Genomic DNA, 23,303 nt, shown 5'->3' on the forward strand with positions numbered 1-23,303 from the left:
TGCGACCGTGGTGAAGCCCAAAACATCAAACACATCGCCGCCGTCGCACACTCTGGCGGTGTCGCTGCGATCCACACAGCGTCGACTGCCGCCTTGGATTCGTTGAAGGACCTTAACATTCAACTATGACATCATCTACACAAGCTGTTGCCCCCCCCCCCCCTCATGCCATACGAAAGAAAAATAAGTTCCACGATTTGGTAAGTATGTACATTGTGTTGAACTTCTCTCGCACCATACGTAGCCAACCGTGCTAATCTGAGGTTTGGACCGTGCGCTTCGGCCACTTGAATACGACGTTGCGTGGGCAATCAGTGGCGGAGGGGCGCGTGCAGCGACACTGCCTGCACGTGAATTACGTGGTCATCGCCACGTCACGTGACGCACCAATAAAGTTTCCTTGCCACGACGACCCGCGTGGCCTCCTCTTCACATGCGTCGACTCACCTGAGGTTCTGGTGGGCTCTTGCCGATTAGGTATGGGGGCTTGGTCGTGCATGCACGAAGAGCTGGTGCATTTCGAGTATTAGTATACCTTCCTGGTCGCTGGCACGTTTGTTTCCACCTAGCACACATTTTCCGGTTACTCGTATATTCTTTAAAATGTATACAATGTTAATAAATACATAGAGGGTTTGATGAAACAAAGTAGTTGAACTTACGTGCCCGTGCTTAATTTGTGTTTCGTTGATTTACCTTTAAAAAAAATCAGGCAATGTCTCGCACTCCCAGAAAGGTCGTCTCACTCCCCCAACGGATGCATGCACCCCAAGTTAAGACCCACTGTATTAGAGGCAAGTGCATATTTCAAGGGCTAGTACATGTCTCTTAATGGGATTCATTGTATTCCCATTAAGTAGCTGGATGATAACTTCACACAATTGGTCTACTTTGTCATTGTGGATTGTTGGAGGATCTACTTGAATTATCTTTATCTTGTGTTTTGAGAGCTGGTTACAGCTTTGAGGAGGCCATCATCCAACAGAGAATCAATCATGGCTGGTGATGAGGGCATGTGTGGGTGGCTTGTGCATATATGGGGCATCGACGTCTTAGGCTCTGAATCGAGTCGAATAGGTTTAGTTTTGATTTTACAAATTGCACATCTTTCGCGGTAAAAATTAGTTTACGTGTTATTTGTTAGACCAGGCGAGAACTCACGGGACCGGAATATTCTCCTTGGCAAGAATGATCTGTGATGGTCACGAAATGGGGTTCGTTAATTAATAATTTAATTATTGTTCGATTACAAAAAATCTGGACAGAAAAGGAGATCTAGTTGTACCTGTTGTGGTACACCACCAGCATAAAAACAATATTCCGTGTGCCTGCGATCGTCAAAACAAGCGCGGCGTGTGCCACTGCCGCTGCGTTCGTCCCATGGTTCGTGTGAGAATGTTTCTCCGTGTTACTTGTGTAGTGGAGTAGGAAGGTGCGTAGGACAAACAGCGTGATTACATGATCACATAGACAGTACGGGTTATCTTGGGTCAGTCTGTAGTGAAGGCGAATACAGTGCAGGTTATGTTAGGGCAATTAAGCTGGGAGAGCCGTGGACGGCTGTGATTGGTTGGAGCTGTTGCCAAGGCTAGAGTGGCGCCTAAAGGTCTGGAGGAGAAACAGGTGTAGGTCACGCGGAGTGCCGTTGGGACGCGGACTAATAATTGGGGCGTAATGAGAGCGGGGATAAATTGGGGGGTCGGCAATTGGAGCGGGAGAGTTGGAGTTTGGAGAGCTTGGAGACGGAGGTGGTTGAAGTTGGGGAGCTTGGAGTGAACAGCAGGGAATTGAAGTTGGAGTCAACAGCGGGGAATTGAAGAGTGGAGAGCTTAGAGAGAGCATAGCGATAGCGGAGCTGAAGACGAGAATCGCTAGCAGTGGAGAGAGCGTAGCGATAGCGGAGCTGAAGAGGAGAACAGCCAGCAGTGGAGTGAGCATAGTGACGGTGATAGCGGTGAACAAAGATGAAGCAGTTAAACAGTGGAGTGAGCAGTGACGGTGATAGCGGTGAACAAAGACGAAGAAATTAGCAGTGGAGAGAACACAGCGACGGTGATAGCGGAGAGCGGAGACGAATAAGTTAGCGGCGGAGTAAGCGAAGTGATCGTGGGGAGTGGAGAGACAAAGGTGGCGAGCGAGTCGAGTGAAGCATGGCGAGCGAGCCGTGGCGACCAGGATACTGTGGAATGTGGAGGACATGCTGAGAGTTGTAAATAAAGCGGTGTTCGGAGAAAGACAAAAGTTGTCCGAGTGAAATCGAACACTACACTTGTGTACACGCAATACACTCGGGTTCACAAAAGTAGTATGAGCCAGAACTGGATATTTAAATAATCTATGATGAAATGGATTTAGAAAAAAATTGATAAGATTTTCGTTTCTGAAAAACTATTCATATTGAAAGAATATACAGTACTGGCAAAATAATGAGAAGTCTCGGATTCCTTTTGTGTCCCCATGGCCACTGATACGCTGATCGAAGGGATAAATGAAGATGACAAGCTTGAGCTATAGAGATCTTGTCCACAAGCCAACTGACTATCACAAATTATATCTCAAAGAAGTGGCTCATCACGTGGTAACTTATAGCAGTAGCCAAATACTCAGAAATGCTTTTTCCTAAGCGTGGGGATAGGAAAAGCCGGAGTACCCGGAGAAAAATCCACATGACCACGGTTAAAGGGGCATGCAAACTCCAAATATACAGCAGGTGTCAGGGTCGGCATCTTACCCACGAGCTCCTGAATAGCAGGTGAGGTAGTTAACATCTCGCCACCGTGGCACCCCTTGAGTAGCTTGTCATTTTGAGTAGCTTACAATGTTCTGTTTCTCTGCTGGTTGTGATTTCCACGCTTGTTTTTACAGTAGTATCCTGGACCTTATTTTAGCAGACAAAGTGTTCACTTTCGTAGGGGCGAGAGTCCACCGAGGAAAATATTTGCAGTATGCAAACAATGATAAGATCTGGCTTGTTAAAATACAAAATAAACCCCCCTTATACGCTTGTAGGGGTACGCATACAGTCGATAGAGTACACGACAAAAAAAATTGACAACCACTGACCTACTCGCAACTTTTGACATATCCAGAAATCCAATGCAATGTCCTGCCGTACACAGTACCCAAGTTCAAGTTCACTAAACAATTCCGATTTTAAATGAAAACTTATTTAACTTAGAAAATAATTAGCTTATCCAGGATTTGTTTTTTTTTAATTAGAAGCAGGTTTTTTGTTTGTTTGGTAAGCTTACTGGTGATGATCATGGTCAAGTTAATTATTTGAAGTGATTTCAACAGCCAAGGGATAATCTCTCCGTTAAACCGAGTTGTCGTCCTTGGGCAGTGGGGTGTTTGTTATCCTCATTTGAGGGGACAAAGGTTGAACTCGCCACCTCTGGCACGTGAAAGAGACACAAACACGGCAACTGTAATTGCTGCGTTTTTTTCTTATTCGCACCCCCGTCTCAACCGACCTGCCACTGATCAGCACGGTGAAGTATGGTCAAACAATCCCCACGACCCACAGCACGCTCGGGTTCCCCGCACCCATATCACGTGACAAAACTCAGAGGAAGTTTCAATTTCTCGTGTCACTCTCGCATGACAAACAAAAGAGATAACATTTGACTTATTTCACAACTGATTTTTGTTTACGGTTTGTTTTGTTTGGAACAGATGTAAAGCGCAATCGGCCCATTTTTACTCTTTGGTTCTTTCGGTAAAATCACGTAGAAAGAAAAGATAAATTAAATAATAGCATACGACGTTTCGATTGCAACACAAGCAATCATCATCAGGTCCAAATATATAGAGAGAGGGGGCCAGAGAGGGGGGGGGTTAGAGAAATTAGCATGTCAATAAGAGATTGGGAGCCTTCGTGACTGCAGGAAATAACAAAGCAACAACACGAAGACACACACAGAGAGAGAAAACACACTTAAACAAAGAAACGTAGCAAAATTTGGAAATATAACACAATGCAACACAGAGAGTCAGTGTGTGTGTCTCTCTCTCTGTATGTCTCTGTGCTATCTATCTCTGCTTACGTGTCTGTCTGTGTGTCTCCGTGACTGTGTTTTGTCTCTCTCTCAAATTTAGCAATCTTTGGAAGAGCGTAATCAACCAGGTAGGGTGTTGACTGTTATGTTAGCCGACTTTCTGTGTTGTATTGCATTATTTTTCTAAGTTTACTTTCGTTTGTTTTCTCTTTCATTTGTACCTGATGATGATTGCTTGTGTTGCAATCCAAACGTCGTATGCTATTATTTAATTTATTTTCTTTCTACGTGACTTTACCGAAAGAACCAAAATCACGTTTCGGCCCTTTTTTGTTTCTCAAAGACAAGCGCATAGTACTGCTGGATGAAGGCATTCATACTTGTGTAATGAGCAACTTCCACAAAACGTCGTGTAGAGGGTACTTCTTCTTTATTTCTCACACTGGGCACAACACAGGCCAACACTCGTTCTTCCTCACACTGAGTAGAACTCTAGGTAATAACACCTCTACTGGCTACACACACAGCCGATCACTTGGCGTGGTCCCATCGCCCTCACTCGGCCACGCCGCTCGCTGGCGGCGTGACGATCATGGCGATGGAAACCACGCAGGAGATTTTCCACGTGGCCGGACGACGGATTTAGATGTCGGTGAGCAGCGATGCAGCCTGGACCCAGGACCCCACACACGAGCTCCGGGTCCGATCCCCCTTTATATCCCCCCAGGCGTGGCTAGGCCCCGTCTCCGGCCAGGTTCCCGGAGTATCTCGGCTAGCCCCACCTGTTTCCCCAGAATACACTCCTTCTCTGATTGGTTGGTACTTAACCGTGCCCGTACCCGTGATTCCCTTTCTGGCCAGCAGGTGTCACCCTGTCATTACACCTGCAGACATATATGCAAACGTATGGGCCACACCTTAATTACACGCGTATATGAGGTCGACTTTGATAATACCGACTACAACAATAACGTGTTTTTATTTGTATGTATTGTCATGTATGCAGTACCGTAACGAGCGTGGCAATGGCTACGAGCTGGGGGCCCTTGACAACCACTGTGAGATTTGTTTTCAACAACAGTGTAAAAGAACATAAACTTAGTGAAAACACGGTTACATTTTTTTTATTTACGCTCAACATCTTATTCTAACTTAGAGCAGTAACTTTATTGTGACCGTGCGAGACAAACCAAATATTGGGGCCCCCACCTGACCGTCTGTCGCACCACCCCCCTGAAGCTGATGGACGTGGTCACGCCACTGACTCTATGAGGTTCATCATCATCATAGTGACCATCATCTCCGTAGTGTACAATGTACACAGTGCGTCTCAATGGTTGTGAGGCGCACGGACAGGTGGCGGGCAGAACGTGTGACTGGGAGGTGGTCTGCCGACCGTGAGTGCGGGTGGAGTCAACATGTCACGGCTGCACGTTTTTTTACTCAGACGCCTCTTTTTTTATCAGCCGCGAGACACGGTGCTTCCCCGAGAGAGCCGGCGCTGTCCAGTGCATCACACCTGTACATTTATTTAATTGTTCACCGCCTCCCCCCGACAACCCGAAAGGTGATATCACTGCCGGTCACAGCGGCCGTTCGCGCGGTGCAGGTTCAGTCGTGAAGTGCAACTAGCTGGAGATGGCATCACACCGAGCGTTCACGATGAAGACATCATGCATTGGCATCGTCTTCACGATTCTTCTTCTGCCACGGCTGGCGGTCTCTTCTGCTGTAAGTGATGCACCATTCCGCCGCAGGATGTGCTGCGGTGTCCTGTATTGTTATACTGCACAGATGTGTACCGTGGTGTTTTATGGTATAATTATTTAAAGACGGCTGTCTCTGGTGTAGGCCATTCAGTTTCAAAGACAACGCATATATTATCAGAACATGTTTGTTTGCAGGTTCATCAGAAGTACTGTGTGTTTAATGCAGACTTGATGCCTTGCAAAAGGTTTCTACTTGGTGTTTGAACATCTGAACACCTCCTGTTTTATTGCCAAAAAGGATCAAACATATCCTTATTTTTCATACATTGATCCTGGCAAAAAAAGGTCCAATGATACAGAATTGTTTAATGCACTCATGTGTGGTTTACGTGGAGTTTTCAGAATGTCTGCAAGCTGCATTTACTGCATTCTAGCGATTAAGTGTTTGACGAAATAACCCAGAATGCGGCCGATCTCTCAGACGTCAGATGCTAAGCAGGTCTAAGCCTGGATGGGCGACTACCATACTTTAAAAAGCAAATGTTGTAGGCTGCTACGAGGCTATGGTTGTCATTAAAGGGCACACAGAAAACAAATCGTTGTGCTGTGCTATGCTCCAATGTCTATGGTTCACGCCTTCATTAACTTGCACTGACCAGCATGTTGAAGTACTGTATTGACAAACACGACAACCTCCATGAGCCACATGGCTTGGTGCGGGAGCCTTCATCCTGTACTGGATGGACAACATGGCCGTATGTATGTAGTGGTTGATTTCACTCGTACAACCTTTGTCTTTCTTCCAACACCACTCTATTTACAGTTCTCCACATGTCCTCAATGCTCCACAGTTCCCTTGTTGCCACTGCTCGCTCGCCGTGCTTCACTCGACTCACTCGGCGTCTTTGTCTCTCCAATCTCCACTTCTCCATAAGCTCCTTTGTCTCTGTGCTCTCTCCACTGCTAACTGCTTCGTCCCTGCTCCCCGCTCTCCGCTATCACCGTGCACTCTCCACTGCTAACTGCTTCGTCTCTGTTCTCCGCTCTTTGCTATCACTGTGCTCTCTCCACTGCTAACTGCTTCGTCTCTGTTCTCCGCTCTCCGCTATCCCTGTGCTTCCCCCACTGCTGGCTGCTTCGTCTCTGCTCCCCGCTCTCCGCTATCACTGTGTTCTCTCCACTGCTAACTGCTTCGTCTCTGTTCTCGGCTCTTCGCTATAACTATGCTCTCTCCACTGCTGGCTGCTTCTCTCTTCAGCTGCTCCACGTCTTGCCTCGTCCAGCCCCCGACTCGAATTCCCCGTTTCTCCTCACGTCTCCCCAATTTATCCCCGCTCTCATTACACCCCAATTAATTAACCCGCGTCCCAACGACGCTCCACGTGCCCGTGCACCTGTTACCTCGCCAGACTTCAAGACGCCACTCCAGCCCTGACAACAATACCAGCCAATCACAGCCATTCTTGGCTCCCCCAGCTTAATTGGCCCAATCGTTACCTCATCGTCCCAATATGACCCCTACTGTCCTGCTCCCGCGCAAACTCACCAATTACCCCCATGCACCTATTTATTCCACTACACCCCCCCCCCACCGTGATGAAAAAATCTAGCCGTCCCGGCTACGACCATACTTCGACTGTCAGGTAGCGGAGCACAACAAGGTCATAACAATAACAACAATGCATCACAGAACTTTGTACAACAACCGTAAGAGACGTATAGTTAACGGAAGGTTCTTCCTAGGGAGCGAGTTCCAGCTGCCGGCCCATTTCCCCTGAACGGGACACTGTGGGGCAAGCGTGGGGAATGCTCCCCTGTTAATTCAGGGCTGCGTCCGGTCCTCGACGCACGCCCGTCCCTGTCACAGTGACCATCCTCCGGCGGGACCGCCCATCGCCCCTGTGCGTTCCGGACAGTATCCCGAGGTTGCGGTCGGTCAGCCGGCTTCCGGCCAGTAAATCTGCCAGAACCCCCTCTCCGAGTCAAAAGGGATGGTCCTGCAGGCACACGGGAGGCAGACTTCTGAGGCGCGTTCACATGTGACCACATCACAGGTTCGTCGGATACATTCAATACAGGCCGCTCTGGGATGGGAGATGATGCGTCGTAGGGCGATACAAATTTCTTAAGGCGCGACGGATGAACATACCATGTGCGACGACCAAACTGAATCCGTACACTCTGGTCCCGGAGAACCTCAACGACCTCAACGGGCCCCTGCCAGGGCCGATGGAACTTTGGAGACGTTCCCACCGGTACCATGGGGCAGTGCAACCAAGCCCTGTCCCCCACACACCACGGCTCTCGAGGAGGCTGCGTACCATGCAATCATTCGTTGGCGGCTTGTCGTCGTGCTGTGTTACCCAACGAGGCCTCCCGAGCCTCCCTCAGACGGTCCAATGCCACCTGCATAGGAGCAGGTACCGTCGACGACTTCCCTTGTGTTCGCACACCCAATTTGACCAAGGCCGGTGTCTCTGGTTCGCGACCATACATTAAATAGAAAGGCGAGTACCCCGTCGAGGCATGCGGGGCCAGTCAATAAGTGGCCAGGGTCGCCGGAACGTGTAGGTCCCAATCATCCTGCGAGGAGTTAACCTAATGGCAAAGCATAGACATCAGCATCCTATGCAGACGTTCGACCATCCCGTCGGTTTGCGGGTGGTACGGGTACGTTCGAATATTTTTAGTGCCCAACGAATCACACGCTTCTTTAAGCAATCGGGATGGGACGAGAAATTCCTGCCTTGATCGGTGAGCAAGTGCTCCAGGGTGCCCTTATCGAGAACATATCCTTGTAGGAAAGCTTCTGCGATTGACCCCGCAGATTGGTCCACTAGCGGCCATGCCATAGGCCAGCAAGTAAGGTACTCTACACCCACGAGTAGATACTTGTGCCCCCGGGGGGTGACAGGAAACGGATCCAATATATCCAGGGCGACAATTTCGTTGACGCGCGAAACCTGTATCGATTGCAGCAGTACGCGATAGGGTTGTGCCGGCGCCTTCCGCCATGCGCATTCGTGGCATGCCTTAACATCTCGTTGTACATCGTTATACATTCCCGGCCAGTAAAATTCTTTCCCCAAGGTCAGCGCGGTCTTTTTCTTCCCTAAGTGCATCAATTTGTCATGGGTATCACGAATGAGCTTCCCGCGTAACACCATCGGAACAACAATACAGAATCTTTGCGCTTCGACATCCCAGCGAACGAGCAGACCATCAACGAGTCGCAGAAAGGGGTGATCTTCCGATCCCCTTGAACGAGAGGCCCGAAGCCTCATTCTGGCTAGGGAGGAGTCATCCGCCTGTAAGCGTTTCCGCTGGGCCAGCGTTAATCCCAATAAACCCGATCCCACAGCGGGAATCGCTTCCGGCCGAATTGAATCCGCTGCAGTGACCATTGCCGGAACGTCCTGCAGCGGCGGACCGCAACGCAGCGAGCCCTCCGCACACCGACACGAACCTGTCGGTTGCGGCAATTGCGACAAAGCGTCGGCGTTGACATGATGCATCCCCTTCCTATGCTGGATCGTGAAGGGTCTCGAGCCAAAGGGCCATTTGGCCCGATGGCTGGTCAACCCGCAACGAGTATTGTAGCGCCGCGTGATCAGTGCGGATCAGAAATTCCCTGCCATACAAATACGGTCGGTACAATCGAACAAAGTGCACGATGGCCAGCAGCTCCCTGCGCGTTACACAATATTTCTGCTCAGCCGGAGACAACACGCGGTTGCCGTACGCCACAACTTTCTCAATACCTTTTACATTATGAGACCTCCTTTGCCAGTAACAAGATATAGGAATAGGTTTTACCCTTTTAACTGGCACTTTTGGCGTCTTCTGGTCCAACACCAATGGAGACTAGGCTCTAAGAAAAGCCGTCTCGGGTGTGGACCAATCAAATTCAAGGACAGTGCATATTATTATCAGAGTTGCCTTTTTTGTTTGCATTTTGACTGCTTGTGTTGTGGTTATTGCAAACATGATGCCTTGAATAAAGGTGTCAGTTTTTGTGCCAGTTAAAAGGGTAAAACCTATTCCTATTTCTCAATACCATCAACATTTTGCGACAAGACTGCGCCTATGCCCGTGTCACTGGCATCCGTGTCGAGAATAAACGTTTTCGTGAAATCAGGGTATCCAAGCAGCGGCGCGTCCGCAAAAGCGGCCCGCAGCACCTCGAATTAACATTGTTCTTCGTCCCCCTACCGAAACTTCATGCCCTTACCAGTTAGCGTGTGCAGCGGCCGCGCAATCGTGGCAAAATCTTTAACGAACTGTCGATAATACGACGCAAAGCCCATGAAGCTACACACTTCAGCTACCGTCTTTTGGTACTGGCCACATTCGCACGCAGCTCGTCTTTTCGGGATCGGTGGCCACCCCTGACTCGTTAACAACGTGACCCAAATATTTAACAGACGTCCTCAGCAAACGGCACTTTTGGGGCTTAAATTTTAAGTTAGCGCGCCGCACTCGGCCTAAGACGGCACGCAACCGCTGCAAATGTTCGTCAAAATCCTTACTCCCCTGCCTACCCTGACCGCACGTCCCTAGTACAGAACTGTATTCACATTAAAGGCTGAACTGGTGGAACATCGGTTTGCACATTGCACTATTAACCAGGTGACCGACAATTGATTCGTGGCAATGACAAACAACAGTGGAGAGTGATATCCTAAGCGGTTGTGGATCTTCCTCCTATCCTAATACTGGGGAGCAGCAAGCAGTGTGGTTGGATGAGTCAGCAGACGGTTCGATGTTCACTGACATTTTTGCCGCAACCACAGTAAAGATGTGGTACGGCAAATCAAAAAGCTGGCCATCTGCTGGCCTGCTGTACTGTATTTATCGAGTTTCTTCAGAGGAGCTTTACGCAATATGCATTCTCTGCTATGCTAATAGATCAGGCCCATGAACAGAACAATGCCACAGTGAAAGGCAATGGAGGGCTGTGGGCAGTGCCGGATTATCCTAATAGCAAAAGTAGCTACAGGTGCATGGCGCCGGCGTGGCTCGGCAGGCAACCGCCGGCAGCCAGGCCACCGAGAGGACGCGGGGGCAGGCAGGGGACGCGGGAGAGGAGCAGCGCCTCCAAAAAAGGAGAAGCATCACCAAAATAATAAAGCAAACATATAATAGTGGAGGACGGGAAGAAGAAGGGGAAGAGAGAATGGGAGAGAGTTAGGGGAGGTAAGGGATGGCAGAGGGAAAGTAGGGATCGTAGGCATCAAGCAGATTGGCTGCTGCCGCCACCTTACACAGCGCTGCCGCCATCTTGCTCAACCATGCACTCTGAGAGAAGTCAAGAACACAGCTACAGATGTCATCACTGAAGAACCTCTTTTTCCAAATTGTTCAAGTTGTACATTGTGCCGCAGATACGAGATGGAGACCTCAAAGATATTTTTTTGTGCACGAAAACCAGGAACTTCCACCGTCATTATCACAAATGGGCGAGCTGTGAATTGGAAAAGAGATCTGAGCTGGTAGGTTTCTCGGAAGACCTGGTCCCTGCACAGGACAGAGCTTCCAAGCCCATTGCTGGAGTCGTATGTCAGTGTGTTGACGTTCTTTCGCACCGTACGTAGACATCCGTACTAATCAGCGTTGCGGGGGAAGACAACATCCTTGATGGGGCTGCTATTGTCAACATGCTATGACCTGGCCCTGCAAAAAATTCAATGATTATGCTACGCAAATGTTCCTGCTAGACATCAAATCCCAACTGCAGCTAGCAAGCCAGGTAGATGTTGTGTGGGGTCAGTAACTCTCAGATAGTTTTAAAGGAGGTACACAGCATGTTTTTTGTTTGTTGCGGTTGCACCCGATTCAAGAGCTGAATGGCTCACAGGGCTATACCAAATAAATCGAACTATGAACTATGAGGGGGAAGGGAGTGCAGGGATCAGTGGAACCATTCAGTGCAGTTCGCTGAAACTGGACAGTATGAGTTTATTTTAATTAATGACAATATGGAGCTGTTCTCCTTCCTAGCAACCAGTGCAGCAGCCATGTACGGCGACAAGTAATAACTCAAGTGGGCTATGTACTCATGCCCGAGAGGCCAGGTCTTTCTCCATGCAATCATGTATGTATGTATGTTGAACTTATTTCGCAGCGTACGTAGCCAAGCGTTCTAAATCATGAGGAGGCCGACACAAATCCTCCCACACGTTGAAGATTACGTGAAACAAGGGCATACCAAGGTGTTAAAATTCACAGTGACATCATTAAAATTCACAATGACATCATCCCAGTGCCCCAACGTCCCTGAGCTGTGGGTTGCCTTTGGAACTGGAAATAATGTTGTGCTTTAGCAGCTCGCGAATTACCCTAGCACTGGTGTGTTCTTTGCCAATGTTTCTTGTATTTACTGGGTATGACACTGTGTCATATGTTGGAGGAAGAAGGGAAAAGACTTCGCAAAGAAGGGGAGAGCACTTAAACTAAAAACTGTTTCATTATTTTACCAGATAAGACCCACTGAGCTATAGAGCTCGTTTTTAGATGCGACCTTGCCACAAATTGTAGGTCAACGAAGTGGCTTATAATGTGGACATGTTTCTAAATGTGGAGGGGAAAACTGGAGGATCCGGAGAAGAATCAACGTGACCAAATATACAACAGGAGTCAGGGTTGGGATCGAACCCAGGACATTCTGTATACCAGGCGAGTAGTTCAAATCTCCTAGCCATTGTGGCGCCCCTTAATGACCTTCCTCCTGACAAAGGCAGCACTCATAAAGCACACAGAGAGGGGGCTGCATGACTAGACTTCTCTACTGCTGGTCCCAGATGACAATTGCAGCTCCAGAGCTTCCATCTCCAAGTGAGTGGGAGTGAACCAGGAATAACAAAACATGGCTGGAAAATTTGCTGGACTACTCTTCCAGAAGCTACGAAAGCTTTTCGTCAACTCGAGTGCTGAAATTGCGAGAATGGTTGCAGGGTACAATGCAATTGTAAGTGCACTGGACATTTGTCATTGTAGGAGAGAAGGTGCTCAAACCTAATGTGTCTATTATAGAAACACCATGCATTCGATAGTTTGTTATACAATTGTAATTGTTGGATATACTATTTCATCTCGTCGGCATAATGTGTTTTTGTTCAAGAAAGTATCACTTTTATAGTGTAAACCTTACAATATGAAGAACATATTCTGTGCGGCTTTCGGTAAAGCCTCATAGATAGAAAATTATTGGATTATTTTTTTCTATCTACGTGGCTTTACCGAAAGAACCAAAGAATATGAATTCCTGCAGTCATGAAAGCTTTTGGTTAAGATTTAATATGAAGTACATCAATTACATTATCGTATGTGATCCTTGTACAATTATTATGAACACAAACAACATTGGAATAATACAACCTCAAGAAGTTTGCAACCTCACAAGTGGATAGAGTCTACCAGTCAGCCAACAATTAAATGGATGGTGGCCATCTTGGAAAATATCTACCCCTTCCACCTCAGGAAAAAACACATCTGTGATGGCCTTAGATTTAAACATCGTTCTGAGGGCTAACCCGAGCGGTGTGCCAAATTCCATCCTTGTGTAGTGTGAGTGAGTCGGAGACGAGGTTTTGTAGAGGCACCTTCTTTATTGAGCACACACGCTCTCGCCTGCACACTCTACAGTCGCTAGCCTATACACAACACTAGACGTCTAACAGCAAAGGCGCTGACGGAGACAGCCAACAACTATCTAGCACTGCAATATCGAGTGAATACAACAGCGACGATGGCGACGAGACAACAGCAATGACGAGACGATCCAATCCCAGAACCGGCAGCCTCGAGCTCCACCTCTCGGCCCCTTTTATGCTACCTGCGCGGCCTGGCTCTGCCCTGCCTGTGGCTCCCTTCTCTTACCCACGAGCAGGTTCCAGGGGCTTCCAGGTAGGGCCCTCCATGGCCGTTGTCCTCCACCCTGCCGACACACCCGTGTATATGCTCACCGGCGTGTGTACTGTTTGTCCACCGCAGTTGCCGCTGCTGGTCACCAGCCGGCGCTATTACACTACACTTGTATCACCAAACCCACAATGTAAGGAACAGCTACCATAACCACCATGGCGTGAGGCCTTTGACCAGCAGTGGATTGACAAAATTTCATAAATAACTCATGTTATATATAATAAATATCTCGTTCAATAATTATTTCATGTTGTGATCTTCTCTTGAAAGCTGATCACTGGCGCCTACACTAACGGTTCCCGAGATGCGGAAGGCCAGTGCGTGTGTCACGTCTATCTGCCGGACCCTATCTTCCCGGCCGACGCGGTGGAGCAGCTGCAGCTCCGTACTCAGACGCTCGCAACGGCCGTCACGCTCGAGTCACAGAAGGTGACCTCTTCATGATTCACCAGGATATGGGAAATAGCCTATTTAAGACAACATGAAATGTCACTGCGTTTGTATTCATGCCTGTAGTGTTGTAGAGGCCTCTGATGTGTTCTGAGGCTGTGCCACGTGCTGTTCGGCTCAATGTCTGTGGTTTAGTTTCACATGCTGGGAGCTCCTTCACCAACTGAATTCTAAAGTCGAGTTCCCAGTTGTGGATTGAAATGTGGGATAAGAACAAGTATTTTCTTTAAATTTGTATACCGTTTCTCTTTCGCCGTTTCGAATCTTACTACAATCGCAAACTTGCCAGAGTTTATGGGCACTTTCTCTACTCCAGAGCAGTAGAAGCAAATAAACAGGAAAGTCTACAGCACTGCCAACAACACAGTCCCATGCATTTCATATAAATCGTTGTTTGTTAAGTGAACATGTGTAAAAGATCGATTAAAATGCGTTGGAAGGATATAATATTCAAATTTCGCCTGCAGGTGGCAGAGAACCACGCCATGCTGGTGCGCTACACGGCGCTGCTGCGGAACCTGACGGTGCGCGTGGAGCGAATGGAGCAGGGCCATGACCGCTACACAGAGCTGGACTTTGAGCTGCTGCGGGTGGAAATCAGGGAGATGGAGCAGCTGGTACAGCAGCTGAAGCTGGAGGTCTCCAGCGCCACGCTCGATCATCTCCACCTCTCGGTCAGTCGCACAGTCCTCGCGCATTTAACGTTTAGTGTCAACTCTTTTGTGACCTGTCAAAGGTCCTATTTGGCCCTCAGTAAGGAAAAAATGTTTCCCACCCATGATCTATAAGAGCTAGTCTTTTCTTTTTTACGTCGTATAATAACAGCTGTTTCCAGACATTTGCCAACACTTTCCTTGTCTATAATGTCTTTTTAAACATTATTTAGTCCACTTATTTCAACATTTCTGCCACACAGTAAACCCTTAATATTCACAGGAGACACAATTATGGTTTTGCGTAATCCGCGACGAATCTATCGTAGCGCTGTTTGAAATTCGCGGGGTTACATTTTGAATCTTCGCGGCCGTAGCTCGTGACAAGTTGACAAGGAGTCGTGAGGCATGGGAGTGCAGAAGTTGCCCCCACGACGCCGCTTCTCCCTCTCACTCTGCCCTTGTCTGCCGTAGTTTGACACGCGAGTGCTTTCCTTTGCATTTTTTGGAAAACAATTTGGAAATGTATAATATTAATTTATGTATTCATCGATATTTGCACTTTTAAATATATTTATATTCATCCTTATTCAAGGTAAGTTAATTAACACAGTAATACTATACAATATGAGCATTAATTTTATAACTAAAGACGGTCACCGCATTGTGTGCTTTCGGATGTAGTACTGCGGCCGTCTGGAACGCTCTTCTTTCCGATATTAGGAAGCCACTGGACCTATGCACTTTTAAATCATCTAGATTGACAAACTAATTTCTTTAGAACTGCTTTTTGTGTTTAGTTTGTTGTCCTTCTCCCGCACCTCAGATTAGCACGATTGGCTATGTACAGTGCAAAAGAAGTCCAACATACATACGATAGATACACATGTTTATGTTTAAACGTAATATATTTTTATACCCAACCTAATTTTCCTGATAAGCTTCAAGTAGCAATATTCACGGACATAATATTCACGCCAGTAATGTATCCCACGTGAATATTATTGTATTATCGCAGCTCAGACTCATCCATTATTACCAGGTTTTAGCAGTTTCACTTCTCTATTTAACTTCCCAATGATTTTACAACTCAGCAATCGCCACTCTTTGAGGTGTTTTTTTCCTTCTGTCTGATGTCGCAATGAATCTGCTGTGATATTGTGATTCCTTCTTGTTCAAAAAATTGCTTAATTAGCTCCACTACACTTCCAGGAATTGTTCACTGAATATTATATCCCTCATTGATATCATCTTGTGTCTGGATAGTATGAACCTTATTATCTGCCACTTTTGTTTTCCATGTCCACTCGTGGAAATACATTTTCATTATAGAATAGATTATTCCTTTCATATGTGGCCAGTTCGTAATTAAGGTGAATGATTATGATGAATTGATGAAGGTTCACGCTGTTTATGTTAATGATGTGCACCATTTCTGTCTAGCATCTCACTGGGCTTGAGCAACATCTCCCGCCGTGCGCTGCCTCAGTCTCTAATGTTCCCGGTGATGGTGGTGATGATAACGATGTTGACAGTAATAAAGATGTTCATAGGATGGTGGTGGTGATGAAGATGATCGGCACTGTGCGTGGCCTAGCTCTCTGGCTGTCACTTGCGCAGTCAATTATGTCACACTGGGCAACCAACAGAACACACAAGTATGACCACCTAAGAGTTGGTGCGATTAAAAAGTTCAAGTACAGGAGTGAGATGAATCGTGGTATAGCAGGACCGTGAGGAATGGCAAGGCCTTATATCCCATTATAATTTATTGGTTGAATTATGCAAATGGTTTGTAAACGACAGAACAAACTAGACTGTCATGCTCTTTTATCACATACAAACATGGTACACATCAGAGTATTTGTTGCAATGTAAAACTATGGTGTTGATGTTCAACATGAATAAAAATGTGAGAACATTGTAATGACGTGTGGTGCATTAATGATGTCCTTGTCAACAGATCCAGAACGTCAGCGTGGTGGTGAAGACGCTGGAGGTCTACGACAGGAACAACGTGCTGCTCATCCGGCGCCAGGTGGACACTCTGCGCAAGCGCCTGGAGAACTGTCAGGAAGAGACCAACACTACAATGCGGCTACCCAGCAGAACGCAATCCCAGCCCCCCAGCAATAACCCAACGCAGCCCCGCAGAAACAAGCCAATCCAGCACCCCAGCAACGTGGCGGGCCAGTCTTCCATTGGTGAGTCCCATAAACAAGCGAATTTGAACCTTGCAGTGAAACATGTGTGTGTGTGTGCTGTGTATATTACGTTACCTGGAGTAGTAGCATCATAACGCTCATAGAATATTACTACTAATGTGTAACTTTTGTTTCCATGTATCTCTCTTGTCTATCTTGTTCTCATCTCATGAAATATAACCTCATGTCTGCAGCTCTCTCGCCTCTTTCTCTTGTTCATATCTCTTTCATCTCACAAATCTGTATCTCTCTACATCTCAATGAGCCACATTTCTTAACAGGGTCATAGCTTGGTGGGCCGGTCTACGCCCCACCAGTCGAAGAACCCCTTGTTAAATAAAGGTGCCTATTAATGTCACATCACTAATCACGAGGCATGTCCCATGCAAATATGATGAATTGTCACGATTATTCTTGGATCCGATTATTATTTTGATCATTATTGGATCAAACATTATTGTATGTCTCATTTTACAATACTGTTTGTAATGTTGAATTATTTTGTTCTGGAATGCTTGTGTTCTTATCCTAATTATAATTTATATGAGCATATAATGCAGCGATGGCCAATAGGTGAATTGCAATCCATGCGTGGGCTTCAAAATTTTTTTGTGGATCTCATTACAAATGAAATATTAACATAAGCATAACACAGTTTTCATTACGGCTGATGAAAAATAAAAAATTTCGTCCAAGAATTCATACATTAAAAAATCAATAGCTTCTAATCTTCATTTGAAGCTTTCGTGACTGCAGGAATCCATACTCTTCTTTCGGTAAAGTCACGTTGAAATGAAATAAAATAAATCACGTTTTGGGCGCAACACAAGTGTCCACCATCCAATAGCTTCTACTAATAGATGGTGCTCGTATTATATTAAGCTGTAGTAATTTATAATGCAATGTTTATCCACCTCTATATTATAAAAAAAAAACAGCCTTACAATTCATATGCAGTACAGGAGGAAACGTATTTAGTATGACAAATGGAATCTAGTTACATGAATAAAGTAACTTCACTTGTTTAAAAAATATATATATGCTTGGGCAGTACACGGTTAAATCTAGTAATTGTTGGCAATAGCTTTCGGGTGCTTCGTGAAGCCTGTTGAGATCCACCAAAGTGGATCCCAGTGCTTGGTGTTTTGGGCAACGCTGATAAAAAGTAACCAATTGAACATACCATTAAAAACAACTTGAATCAATTTCCATTGATTCATAAGATAAACAATTCAATGTATATATCTTTACCATAAATATAGACTTGAATTGATAAATAATTAGATGCTTACTAAATATACAATGTCCTTTAATTACATAGTATTTCAGCCGATTTTAAGGCAAATTTTTAAAGGCAAATTTCACATCTGATATTCTCGGCATTCAAACAAGAACTTTTTTTTGTCCTTACAGGAGCGTGCAGGCATGGTGGTTTGCAGAATGCCAGTGCATCACATATTCACGGGCTGAACTGGCAAGGTGTAGGGGCCATATACGGAGCTTTTGGGAAGGATCCACTCCCAGCCAGGGGACGTGAAGACATGTACTGGGTGATGTCCAGCAGCGCAAATTCTTTTACTTCATTTCAGCTGTATGCCAACTATCGGGCAATGCAGACCTTCGTGAAAATGGAACAAAGACAAATGCAATGTAACTACGATTGTGGCCATGGTATGGACGTGGTGGTATACAAAAACAATTTATTTTACAGATGCAGTACAGGTAACGTGATGTGTAAATACAGTCTCTCAACATTTTCCATTAAACGGGCACAACTACCCCAAGCTGCAGGAAACAATAAATTCCCTTACCTGGGCTCGGCCTACTCTGATATGGATTTCTGCGTGGATGAGCAAGGTCTGTGGGTCATTTACTCAAACGATAGCAAAGTTTCACTTGCTAACATTAACGATGATTCTTTGCAAGTTATCAGCACGTGGACCACTTCACAATACAAACCATCAGTCAGCAATGGCTTCATGGTGTGTGGAGTCCTCTACCTCACTCGCACGTTTAGCCTTGAGGCTGAAGAGATCTATTTTGCATTTGACACCAACTCTAACCAGGAAAGGTCTTTGAGCATCATAATTGATAAGCCCTTGGAAAAGATGAGCAACCTTAGCTATAACCCAGCCGATCACAAGCTGTACATGTATAATCAAGGATATTTAGTTACCCATAAATTGTCCTTTAAACACGTATAATTTTAGTTAAATGCTAAATGGTTTAGTAGTGAAGATTAAAATGGAAAGTTAGTCATGAGGTGGCATCGTGCACTTTCACACATGCTGTCGACACGAGTTCTCTCCACCTCTTTTGTTAATGCAATGAGTTTTGCTTTATTCTCCGAGTGTAATCTTTGGACTATCTGTTGCTGATGATTTTATATATCTAGCATTGCTTAATGAATCTCAATATACTTTTGCATGAGGGTCTTGAATTTGCATGTTTGGCCATTTGCATTATTGATTTGCATGCTTGAGAAAACCAGAGAGAATGGACACATGACGGGATACTGTTGTATATGTAGGTTATGAAAATTTGATGAAAATAATAAAAATTAAATGAAATTTGAAAGTTGAATAATTGTCCGAAATTATGTTAATTGCTGTAATTTGCGCATAAATTATGCTAATTCGAGAGATAATAGTATTGACTTATGCGAGTGTGTGTGATTGTGCTAATGCAAGCCGTTATGATAATTAGGCCCCGCCTCGCTGACGAGGGTCGTATCCAATCGGAATGAGACAATTAATCGTATGCAGTTATGCAGGTGCTGTGAGCATGTCAGATTAAACTCGGCTTCGTTGTTTAACTTCGTATCATCGATCGGTATAATACAATTATTATTGCTTTAACATATACTGAGTGTATGTGTATTTATGTCAGATCTCCAGATTCAGATCTCAACACAGGATACAGCTCTTATGCATGAAATTTCGGAAAGAAACACACCACCACTTCTGCGTTAATCAATTTGATTTTCTAACTAAACTTTAACTCTAAAAGATGCAACTCTCAATCTTGGAATTTCAACACAGTATCAACACAGTATCATCATGACTGCGTTGTTTCACTTTGATGACGGCACATGTGATTCCTTCCCCTGCGTAACGCGAGCTCAGTTGGTGAGAAAGAGAGTCGTTAAAAACATGCATACGCTATTCTAAACAAAAACCTTAACTTTATAATATGCAAATTCGTATACTTGAAAGTTGCCCACACGGTCCTGCATTCATTCATAGATCCATAAGCAACTTTCAAGGCAATTCTTATCACGTTGTTTCACTTTGGGTATCAGAGCAATTCATTCTTATACAGCGTAACACAAGCACGTGCGGCAATTATGAACGAAAGGCCCTTAAAATTATGTGACGATATTCATACGAAAAGACAAAAAAACAGTTATTATTCCCAAAGGCACAAATATATCAATAGATCCATCGGCAAGATTATATGATTACAGAAATGGCTTGGAGTGAGGGTGTGCGATGGGGTGTGCGCTTTCCCCTGAGATCCTTATCTTGGGCCAACTTTTAATTAATTGTGGACCAGATCGCCTGATAAGGAAACCGGTTGGATACACTATCCCCCCCCCCCCCCTTGAGCGTAGCTCCGTGGCGAAGGTGTCAAGGATTAATTCGTATTGATGGATATGTTGGTAATTTATGCGATTAGGAGTACAACCCAAAACAAAATAATTAAGGAGGAAAATGTATTACTGTACTTATAAACGACGGGGTTATCACTTGGTCTGTCGCGATGCTTTTACGGCCACTGATGGTTCACGTCTTGAGGATTAGGCTTTAGTCAATGACTTGTGTGTGTGTGTTTTGCGTGATATGGATTGTGTGGAGTAGGCCAGTGTTCGGAATTAATTATTTGCGTCAAGCAGACGCCTGGTTGTAGGCGCGGCGTTCGGTCGGTAGAGGGCGCTCACAGCTCGCTCGTAGCGGGCGCGGTTGTACGACCGGTAGAGGGCACGCGTCTGCTGGTCGTGTCGTTGGAGTGATGATTACTGATTGCGCGCTATCTGGCGCTGGGCGAGACACGTTTGTGGCGATGCTCCTTCGGATGGTGCTCATTCGCACCGTGTAGCCTGTCGCTAAACAGCGAATCTCGCCATTCTGGCGAGTTGTAGAAACTTCTTCTGCGTCGGTGGTGGTTGATCTTCTGATGGTTGATCTTCTTCTGCAGGGATGAGTTGAGCTGGTTCTGCTGGTCGCTGAGCTTGTCCGCTGGCTGATGAGTTGATTTCAACGCTGGAGCGCTTTATTTTTATGCCAAAAATCTCTCCCCTTGACTCCTCCTTACAAGGCGGAGCTCCTTTTGATTTAGCTGTGTGTCGTGGTCCGGAGTGTGTGTGCGTATGTGTGTCTGTATGTGTGTCAGTGTGTCTGTATGTGTGTCAGTGTGTGTGTCATTTACGGCCTGGTTCTGTTGTCCTCCTCTTTCCATAAACCATAAACAAAACCAGAGGCTTCAAATCGTTCCGAAGGTGTCCCTCTGTCTGCGTTACACAATCTGGAGGGAGGGGCGAGATTCCCCCCTGTATGACATTTTCCGACGCACAAGGGAAGGGTTAAGGTTTGTAAAGTTAACATTTATTCCATCATAGTTTTTGATACCGTACCACTCACAGTTAGGATTCTGTCTGTGACTCCGGGTATCTGCTTTTATTTTCACGAGGATATGATGCTCTCTTGAGCGTATGCATATTCTTATCACGTGCTGCGGGAAGACAAAGACGGCCAGGAGGCTCTCTCTCTCTGGCTAGCCCTCGGTTTAACGTCGCTCAAATATAATTTGGTTTAATGTTTAACAAGGTTGTGTTTTATTTCCGTTACCCTGGCTCTTCCTCGGTTTATTAATTTTCGTTTCCCCGTCTGCATACTTTATCATTGATATCATTTTATTTCCGATATCCTGAGCCCAGAGGTAAGCCTCTCGATTGTTGGAATTTGTACTTCTTGGTGTTTGCAAGGTAGGGTAGCAGCAAGGTGCATCGTAATTTTAAGGTGAATAACTTTAGTATGAATGTTATGTATGAACCTATGTATTGTAATTCTTTAACTAAAATTTGTCCGCTGGGTTTGTCTGACGCCTGCTGCGCGGCTCTAAGGGATTTCCCCCCCTGCCCCCTCCTCCCCTGATCCCTCTCTGTTTGCACGTGTGGTGTGTGTGTGTTGTTTATTATCTTTTAGCTCTCCCGTGAACACAGATGGCCTGCGATAATTCCTTGTCTTCTGGTGTTATCTTTGCTGTCTCGCGCTGCGGGAAGACAAAGACGGCCGGGATGCACTCTCTCTCCCTAACCCTTTGAGTTAACACTGCACTATTATTATTTGCTTATGTCCTGATGTTAGAGAATTCGTTTTGACTTAGGAAAAATTCTGATTGCCAAAATACGCTTCGGTCAGGTTGTGTAGAAATGATTAAAGATGAAAATAACATTTAGTATTGAATTAATAAAGGGGCAACAGTTCACTGATATAGATTATGGCCTGGTTTTTAATTGGAGTGGGTGTGATGATCGATGTTAGCTTATTCTCGTTGTTGAATTTTGAACTTTTGACCGTCGTTTTAATAGAGGAAAGCTGTTTACTCGCCTGCATGCGTCGGTTTGTCTGTGCTGACGAACGGGGGGCGAACTCTGGGGGTCCAGAATTCCCTAACCTCTTGGCGACCCCGGGAGTGTATGGGTACATCAATTTTGATATTTGTTTGCGAAATCGTCTCCTGGCAGTATGGCGATTCCACCGATAGCCGCTAAACTTTCCTGGACCCGGGAGGTATTATTTATTAAATTTTAATTTAATGGGCTTTCCATGACCTCCATATGCTGTTTGCTGGGAGGGTTTGTGTGTTTTCATACATTATTTCTGTTAAAAAAAGAAATAATATCGGCAAATATTCTAATTGATATTAATTGTGTGGTGTTGAAGTGTTTACAAGTTGTAGTGTTGACGTGTTTACAAGCTGTAGTGACGTGTTTACAAGTTGTGGTGTTGACGTGTTTACAAGTTGTAGTGATGACGTGTTTACAAGTTGTAGTGATGACGTGTTTACAAGTTGTAGTGTTGACGTGTTTACAAGTTGTGGTGTTGACGTGTTTACAAGTTGTAGTGATGACGTGTTTACAAGTTGTAGTGACGTGTTTACAAGTTGTAGTGTTGATGTGTTTACAAGTTGTAGTGATAGACGTGTTTACAAGTTGTAGTGATGACGTGTTTACAAGTTGTAGTGTTGACGTGTTTACAAGTTGTAGTGTTGACGTGTTTACAAGTTGTAGTGATGACGTGTTTACAAGTTGTGGTGACGTGTTTACAAGTTGTAGTGTTGACGTGTTTACAAGTTGTAGTGATG

At 45.6% G+C, this 23,303-nt stretch overlaps 1 protein-coding gene across 2 annotated transcripts; it reads left to right on the forward strand.

Moving 5' to 3' along the window:
* The first annotated feature begins 5,392 nt into the window (after positions 1–5,392).
* Positions 5,393–22,428, forward strand: LOC116937725 (olfactomedin-4-like). 2 transcript variants are annotated; one of them, XM_076069054.1, is made up of 6 exons: positions 5,393–5,729; positions 13,901–14,059; positions 14,548–14,754; positions 16,697–16,937; positions 17,132–17,279; positions 18,351–18,438. In XM_076069054.1, exons 1-5 carry the CDS (start codon positions 5,637–5,639, stop codon positions 17,224–17,226), a joined length of 795 nt encoding a protein of 264 aa, XP_075925169.1. In that variant the 5' UTR covers positions 5,393–5,636; the 3' UTR covers positions 17,227–17,279; positions 18,351–18,438. The 2 variants fall into 2 exon arrangements, with proteins under 2 accessions (XP_075925169.1, XP_075925168.1); XM_076069053.1 differs by lacking the exon at positions 17,132–17,279 and having other exon boundaries at positions 5,394–5,729; positions 18,351–22,428.
* The last annotated feature ends 875 nt before the right edge of the window (positions 22,429–23,303 follow it).

Source organism: Petromyzon marinus, chromosome 23, assembly GCF_048934315.1.
Source record: "Petromyzon marinus isolate PM22_M1 ecotype Great Lakes invasive population chromosome 23, UKy_Petmar_22M1.pri1.0, whole genome shotgun sequence".
NCBI classification, from domain to species: domain Eukaryota; kingdom Metazoa; phylum Chordata; class Hyperoartia; order Petromyzontiformes; family Petromyzontidae; genus Petromyzon; species Petromyzon marinus.

Coding starts and splice junctions, on each gene's coding strand:
- LOC116937725 (XM_076069053.1), top strand. CDS start 5,637: ATGGCATCACACCGAGCGTTCACGATGAAGACATCATGCATTGGCATC. Junction 14,060..14,547: donor TCACGCTCGAGTCACAGAAG/GTGACCTCTTCA, acceptor TTTCGCCTGCAG/GTGGCAGAGAACCACGCCAT. Junction 14,755..16,696: donor TCGATCATCTCCACCTCTCG/GTCAGTCGCACA, acceptor CCTTGTCAACAG/ATCCAGAACGTCAGCGTGGT.